The 8,506-nt window shown below is 36.0% G+C and overlaps 1 protein-coding gene across 1 annotated transcript; it reads left to right on the top strand.

Moving 5' to 3' along the window:
• Nucleotides 1-400: 400 nt before the first annotated feature.
• On the top strand, nt 401-2,417 carry LOC109236634 (scarecrow-like protein 32). The gene has a single exon (XM_019402826.1). The coding sequence runs from the start codon at nt 879-881 to the stop codon at nt 2,238-2,240; it is 1,362 nt and encodes a 453-aa protein (XP_019258371.1). The 5' UTR covers nt 401-878; the 3' UTR covers nt 2,241-2,417.
• Nucleotides 2,418-8,506: the final 6,089 nt, after the last annotated feature.

Below are 8,506 nucleotides of genomic sequence, written 5' to 3'. Positions count from 1 at the left end.
CTAAGGTCCCTCAGACAAATTGTAATAACATGCAACTTTAATTTGTGGACCGCTCACACACGGAGTGACACTTCTCCATCAATATATATTTAGGCTACCCCAAAAAAATAAAGACCAATATCTGCAAAAAGTTTTATTCTCAGAATATATGCAAATAATATCTACTCTGCATATATGGAATATGAAGTGACTAAAATGATTTGTGCATGATGATGTACTGAGATTGAAAAACCCGTGAGTGAGCCAAAACTAACTGACTTCAATCTTTTCCCTCAGTCCATTACGTGACAAATTCTCAACTCTCACATATTGACAACTCCTTGGCCGGCTACTTCACATGCCACCAAAATCCAACAGAAATCCCAGCCTCAGCCACCTTTATTTCTTATATTACCCATTTCTTTTTCTTCCACATACTCTCTTTTCCTCTCCTCTCTTCTCTGTCTCTGATAAAGAAGATGCAGTAACATTAATCCCTTTTGTAAAGTTTCTCCTTATGAGAAGTCCTTATTAGTGTCTCTTTTGCCCAATATTGACTTTAACCTAAAGCAGTATTAATTCATTGGGGTGAGAGATAAGAGATTTTCTCATCAGTCGTTTTTACTCTTGGACAAAAAAAGTTGAAGAGTCAATTATCGTTGATTCATTTGCAGAATATTGCAAAAGGTATCTGCTCTATAGGCAGCAGCGCAACCCACTAATGGATCGTTTCCCAATAATGGTCAGGTACCACTACTAGTCTAGTCTTTTTCCATCTTTCTGTCTTCTCTCCTTCTTATGTCTAAAAATACCAAAACTAATAGCCGCCCCATATCACCAATTTAATTAATTCACTACCTTCTATCTCCCCCTATACTATTTTCTAATTCCTTCCTCTCATGATGCAATTTACTGAGAGTTTACCTCCATCATTTCACCAACAAGTTTCACCAATATTTTCAAGTCTGATGTTGAACAAGAATGACAATCAGATCCAACGCGCAAGACCGTGGCCTGGTTTTCCAACATCGAAAAACTTGGGAACTATAGGCGACGCTAATTGCATGGAACAATTGTTAGTCCATTGCGCCAACGCGATCGAAAGCAATGACCCAACTTTAGCTCAACAAATTTTATGGGTCCTTAACAACATTGCTCCTCCAGATGGTGACTCTAACCAACGCCTCGCTTGTGGTTTCCTCCGAGCCCTTATCGTTCGCGCTGCAAAAATTGGGACTTGCAAATTACTCACTGCCAATCTCAATCATTCGATGGAAACACATAAATTCTCTATCATAGAGCTAGCCGGTTTCGTTGACTTAACCCCGTGGCATCGTTTCGGGTTCACGGCCGCTAATGGAGCTATATTAGAAGCTGTAGAAGGTTACTCTATTGTTCATATTGTTGATTTTAGCTTGACTCATTGCATGCAAATTCCCACACTTATTGATGCTATTTCTACTCGACTAGAAGGACCTCCGTTGGTCAAACTTACGGTAGCTGGTGCAACAGAAGATTTACCACCTATGCTTGATCTTTCTTATGAGGAATTAGGTGCTAAGTTGGTAAATTTCGCAAGGTCAAGAAATGTGATGATGGAATTTAGAGTGATTCCTTCAAGTTCATCGGACGGGTTTTCGAATGTAATCGAACAGCTACGTGTCCAAAATTTAATACGTCCAGAGAATGGCGAGGCACTAGTAATAAATTGTCACATGATGCTTCATTATATACCAGAGGAAACAACAGTACTTTCCCCTCGATTTCCTTTGGATCAGAGTATTAATTCTTCAGTCTCCTCGTTTCGTACTATGTTTCTTAAGGCTATTAGGAATTTAGACCCGACAATTGTAGTGTTAGTGGATGAAGACGCGGATTTTACGTCTAATAATCTGGTCTGCAGATTAAGGTCGGCCTTTAATTATCTATGGATACCTTATGATACTATGGATACATTTCTTCCGAGAGGTAGCAAGCAAAGGCAGTGGTATGAAGCTGACATTTGTTGGAAGATAGAAAATGTTATAGCTCACGAGGGTCTTCAAAGACTCGAGAGGCTCGAGCCGAAGAGTCAGTGGGTGCAACGGATGAGAAACGCCAATTTTAGGAGCAGTGGTTTTAGTGAAGATTCAGTTTCGGAAGTGAAGAACATGTTGGATGAGCATGCAGCTGGGTGGGGGCTAAAGAGGGATGAGGAAGATATTGTGCTTACATGGAAAGGACATAATGTTGTGTTTGCTATAGCTTGGGTTCCTCTTTAGTATTTTCCACATTTTATTTTTACAACTCCGTCCTACTAATCTTGATTATTCCATATATCGCTCTTTAATTTCCTCTTCATCATGAATATGATGGACCTAGTTAATTGGCCTAAATATAATGCGTCCATTCACTACTTCATTAAGCTTTTCATGAGAAGACCGATGTTTTGAGTCACTTTAATCAAACCATTTTTTCCCTATCAATTTCCGTTTGTCTAAGTATTAAACAACGCATATGATGTTCCTTTTGGGTGAACCATTTTATTTACTAATTAAGGAACTAAAATTAGAGCTTACTCATATCTCCTTATTTTAGAAGTTAAAAGGATCCGATGGATTAAACCTAGAGAGGATCTGTTTGAAAAACTTCAGCTGGTAATTAACTTGTGGTTTGCCTTAGATGCACAATCATTCCGGTGCACATACATATATGACGACATAGCTTCGTATTGCACTTCTTCATTTTCCTTGGTGAGAATGTTACATCTTTCATCAGGTATCAGTTTGTTCACACTATTTATGGGGAAAATTGTACAAGTAGTATCAGTGGTTACCCTAAAATCGGATAACAATTGAATTTATACGCGGTTTTAAGAATACGTGATATAACTTGATACAAAAGAAGAATAGATTAATATTGAAATTGACGATAAAAGAATAAATGCAAACCACACGAATCGAATAGCCTTGGCCCTCGAGTTTAATCACCCTTGAACCAAAGATGTTTCAACTGATGCATGAATAGAGTAACAAGATAATGAAAGCTGAAAAATGATAGTTTATTGCTTTAGGTTGCGTAAATGTGATGTGTTTCAAAAATGATCAGACCCCCTTTATATAGTCGGGGAGTCCTACTCTTGATATAGTTCTATATGAGGTAAGAAATCTCATGATGAGCTAATTAATCAGCCTCTTCTTGATATGTGCTGGGATTTCCGCCGTGATCCTCGATCGATTGCGAATATTCCGATTTTCCGTTATTTCGCTCGATAAGTTTCCCACGATCTTGCTCGGTCTCTATCTTACTCGGTCTCGACCTTACTCGATCTCAATCTTGATCGGTCTCCAGGTCACGAGCTGACGATCTAACTTTGTATCATGGTTCGATATAACATGGGTTCGAACCTTAACCTATTATATTTTAGTCTCGATTAATCACACAAGGGGCGAGCCAGGTTTATACCGTATACAATCAGTAACCGCGAGTTGAACTACATCATGATTTGACCATCTTTTTTTTTTCTTTTTCCAAAGGGTTCCCATAGGAGAAATATATAATTGTTAGTATTCTGCATTTAAAATCAGAAAATAAAAAAACATCAGTTTAAGATAACAAAAAGCAGAAAATTTTAAGTCCACAAGCTTCTTGTATGTCCTTAAGGAATTTAATCCCCTCACAGTTGCTCAAGGTTTCGGATTAGTTCCTCCCAGGATAGAACGAAATAACTATTCTGTGATAGCGGCATTTCAAATCACAGAACTTCGGCGAACTCAAATGGCGGAGCAAATCACACAAAGGCTTATGTTTTTGCTTTGAAAAACGATGCAGAAGGCAGAAGATAGAGGAGAGAGATTTTTAGATTTCGGTGGTGGAAAATGAGGCTAAGCCTCTCTATTTATAGCCAAAGAAGTTGAGTCCAACAGGTGTAAAGGTGCCTGTTCGTTGATAAGGTGTCTAGTCCGCAGAAATTAGTTGAATTTCTATTGAATGGAATGTGTGGTCGCGAATTTGACCGTTGAAAAACAATTCTACGCAAAAATATTAGAAAAGAAAATATTAAATGATGGAAAAGGAAAATAAAATTGGTCCAAAAAATTATCAATCACACCTATACACGATGGATGAAGGTTTTGGCAATCATATTAATTGACCAAATCCGAAGCCAAAGCTAAAGCCGAGCCAAGCGAGTGAGGCTTGCTCTCTTCTCAACTCTTTAAGAGCTAGAAGAAGTGCTTCCATATATAAGCACAAGAATTTTCTTCTTCCTATCCAATGAGGGACAAAGTTTCTTTGTAAAATGAACTAATTCAAAATTCCATTTTCCTCCATTTCTTTTCCCACCATTTTTCATTCACGCCTCTTTTGTTTTAATTACAATACCCAACAAAGGTATGATGGGCAGAATCCATCTTTACAATTTGATTTATCCAAAAGGAGACTTAGAAAGAAAAGAGAGGGGTTGCTTCGGCCGATCCATATTGAGCTCTAAAAAAAAGCGTTTTGACACAGTTACCCACAAAAACAAAATTATTTATCCTTATCTATCCATTTATTTTTCTACCTATAAACTAATTATATTTCCTACCCATAGTAGGTTTTGTGGGGAATTTTCTCTTTATTCTCCAATTCTTTGTTATTTCTATGCTTCTTTTCTTTTATTTTTTTTTCTCCTTTTCTTTTTTCTCGTTTTCTTCTTTTTTTTTCTTTTTTCCTTTTCTAATTTCATTTAACTTTTTTTTATATTCTTTTTCTCTTCATAATCTAATTTCATTTACTATTTTTACTATTTTTTATTATTCTTTTTTATATATTATCACTAAAGAAAAATCAAATTGTGTACCAATTAAATGTAGCTAATACAACCAAAAAGATATTAACTAACATTTGATACCAGTATAGTATATATTTGTACCAATAGGGTATATAATTGTATGCAAAGAGTTAAAAAAGTTTAATTAAATTATTAAATTGAAATAATATCAGTTGTCAATAAAAATTTCAAAAAATTCTAAAAGGATCTAATTGTAAGAGTATACTGTTACATTATATAACATACTATAATATTTTTTATATTTTTTTTGCATTTTCAATTTGCCTCTCACGCTGGGTAAAAGCTTAAAGCAAATTAAAAGGGAAAAGGCAAGTGAATTTACGGGTAATAAGTATACTATTATAGTATATTGTTTACTATTACAACATATTGTTACAGTATATTGCATATTATTACAGTATACTATAACAATATATTGTATACTATAATAGTATACTGTTGCAGTATAGCTATATACTCCTACAACATATTGTATGCCGTAGGTATACTGTAGCTGTGTTCTTCTTCGATTTTCAAATGAAAATTTCGATCTCAATCACCTCAAATCAGCTCCAAATCTATCAAATTTCAGTATGAACTTCCAGAAGGTACTATAAGCAATATTTAACAGCACCCACTTTGAATCAAGCAAGAAATCTTCAAAAATAAAATTGAGCTTCAAGCCCAACAATGGTGGATATTAAAATACACATAAAAATTTAGATCCGGGGAGCTTACTCGAAGATACTATAAGCAATATTTTATAGCACCACATCGAATCAAACAATAAATCTTCAAAATAATAGCACCAATTCAACAAAGCAATCATGAAAGAAGAGGCGAATGGTGGTAGGGCCAGAGGCAGGGGCATCTTTGAACATCTGGGAGGTTACTGAGCCAACAAGAATTTCAACTTTAGGACAAGTCTTGGCATAGTAGTTATGTAAATGCATGGGCAAACAAGGATAAACTTGTTGGGACTAACCATGTGAATATTAATCAGACCTCACTGCTGAATATGGACAAGGATTTCTCATCATCTTCCTTAATAGAATTGATGATCAAAGCAACTTCCTTCATGTTTGGCCTTGCATGTGGTGATGATGGCCTTACAAGGATTATTTTTTATATAGGAAAAAATACGATAGGTACAAAGTGAGGAAGGTAAAATGAGGAGGAAGAAGAAGAAAGGCGGGTAAATAGTTTGGGGAGCATGGGTAGGAGTAGTAAATAGTTTGGGTCTGGGCATTAAAGGGTAAATAGTTTGGAATTAATGGGTATAAAGTGAGATTTTCTCTTAAAAAAAAGTACAAATAGCTATGTTTGAGTTTAAGAGGCCGTCTTTTAAACATGATGTTTTATAGTATGTATTTAAGTTATATGCACAGTGTAAATGTGTACTAATTTGTTTTGCTTCATCTATGTTATTTAACCTGTTATAGCACCTTATTTATCATTTACCCTAAGTTAACAATTAAGGCATATTAAATAAAATTATATGTAATTACTTTTTAAATAATTTGACTGTGTAAATATTTCTTACACCATAAGCGGAAAGAACACAAATTTCTATTATATTAACAATGGACTCGAAGGCACATTGACTCGCTGAAGTAAATCAGTTTTAACTAGTTGAAAACTTGAAATACGTGTTTATAGAGGCCTATAGGGCTGCCATGATGCATCGGTATACAATTGGAGTACTTTTTAAACTGGACTTGGCAAAACCTCCTTGGTAGATTGAGAAGTATATTCTAGTCCTAAATAAACTCGGCATATTTAATAGAGTACTCCAATTAATTGTATATAGTTTGCCCATTTCTGGTGTAAATGTAACGACCCGGCCGGTCATTCTGAGAATTTAAGCTCCGTTCAGAGGCATAAGGTCGTAAAAGCTTCATATTATGTTTATCGATTTGCGTGCATAGTTGAATTCAGTTACCGATTATTCATAATTGAATTGGAAGAAGAAATCTAGTTTTGGGAGCTTAAGCAATGAGAATTTGACCGGAATTTGACTTTTGAGTAAACGCTCCGGAATGTGTTTTGGATGATGTTAGCAGCTTCGTAGGGTGATTTTGGACTTACGCGCGTCTGGATTTGGAGGTTCGTAGAGTAATTGAGGTATTTCCGCGAAAGTTGGAAAAGTTGAAGTTTGAAAAATGGAGAAGTTTGATCCATAGTTGACTTTTGTGATATCGGGGTCGGAATGCGATTCCGAGAGATGGAACAACTCCTTTATGTCATTCTGGACTTGTCTGCAAAATTTGGCGTTATTCCAGGTTGATTTGATAGGTCTCGGCGCGAGTTCTAGAAGTTGGAAGATTCGGAAGTTCATAAGCGATTTGCATTTCGGCGTTGATTGATGTGATCTGAGACCTCGGGCGAGTCCGTGTTAGGTTATTTTAGACGGGGTCCCGGGGGCCTCGGGTGTGTTCCGGGTGGCTACGAGTCATTTTCCCTTGTTTTGAAACTGCTGGTTCTGGTGTTTGATATCCTTTTCTGCGATCGTGAAGCTCCTTTCGCATTCGCGAAGAATCTCTGCTGATCGCCCCAATTTCCTTCTTCGAGTTCGCGTAATAAGGCTCGCGATCGCGTAGCTCTGCATATTTTCCTCATCGCGTTCGCATCCTCTATTCCGCGTTCGCGTAGTGGAAACCAGGCCCTGAGCACTGGTGGTCGTTACTCTTCGCGTTCGCACAGGTTTCTGTCTTCTCTTCTCCGCGTTCGCGATCTTGTTGTCGCTTTCGCGATGACCAACCTGGGCAGCCTTCATTTTTCTTCTTTGCGAATGCAATCCTTCCTCCGCGTTCACGATGCATAAATACCTGGGCAAGCAGAATATAGAGACCATTTGGATTGGCTTAAAAGTGCTTAAAAGCACTTTTTAAGTGCTGGAACTTGTTTTATAAATAACCAGTTAAATGTTTGGATAAAAGTGATGAAGCTGAAAAAAAGCTATTGACACTATAAAAAAGACAATTATTATAATATTTTATTCTAGAATTGATGCATATACAAATAATTTATAATTTAGTTCACTTTTAATTTAAACTGATTATCTAAATATAAATTATTTATTTAAATAACATGCAATAATTAATTATTTGACCAAAAAAATGATTTTTCGCTAATAACTTTAAATTCAAGGGTAACATGTAAACTCATTGATAGATTTTGATTTAACATATAGTTTCACCAATTAAGAAAAAGGAAAAGTTATGGAACCTAAAAAAAAAAAAAACTAAAAGAACACTATTTGCAAAATATTAGAATCTGGCAAACATTTTATTTATAAAGCTAGTGCGGTTAAACATCAACGAAATTGACAAATTTTGGAATATGACGGCAGAAAGATTGAAATTGCACAGGGATTTTATTAGTAAGGGAAGGGTAGTTTTGCGTTTAGAAAAAGTAAAAGGGATAATAAGGTAAATTACTTGGTCAAACATATGGAGCTTGTAAGCCAAAAAGCAATAAGTTGGGTTGGGGTGCCCAACTTATTGCTTTGGGCTTGTTTTGGGTATTTTAGCTTAAAAGTATTTGACTTAAAAGCACTTTTATGATTTACCCAAACATTCAAATAAGCCAAAAAGTACTTTTAAGCTAAGTTTGATCAGCTTTTAAGCCAATCCAACACCCTCGTATTCCCAAATCGAGGGTCAGGCCATTTTTATCACATTTTGACTTGTAGAGCTCATTTTGAGCGATTCTTTGTGGGGTTTTCAAGAAATT

The sequence above is a fragment of the Nicotiana attenuata genome, unplaced genomic scaffold (assembly GCF_001879085.1).
Source record: "Nicotiana attenuata strain UT unplaced genomic scaffold, NIATTr2, whole genome shotgun sequence".
Taxonomy (NCBI): Eukaryota; Viridiplantae; Streptophyta; class Magnoliopsida; order Solanales; family Solanaceae; genus Nicotiana; species Nicotiana attenuata.
The sequence above is the reverse complement of the archived record's forward strand: the minus strand, read 5'-3'. Positions and strand labels throughout refer to the sequence as shown.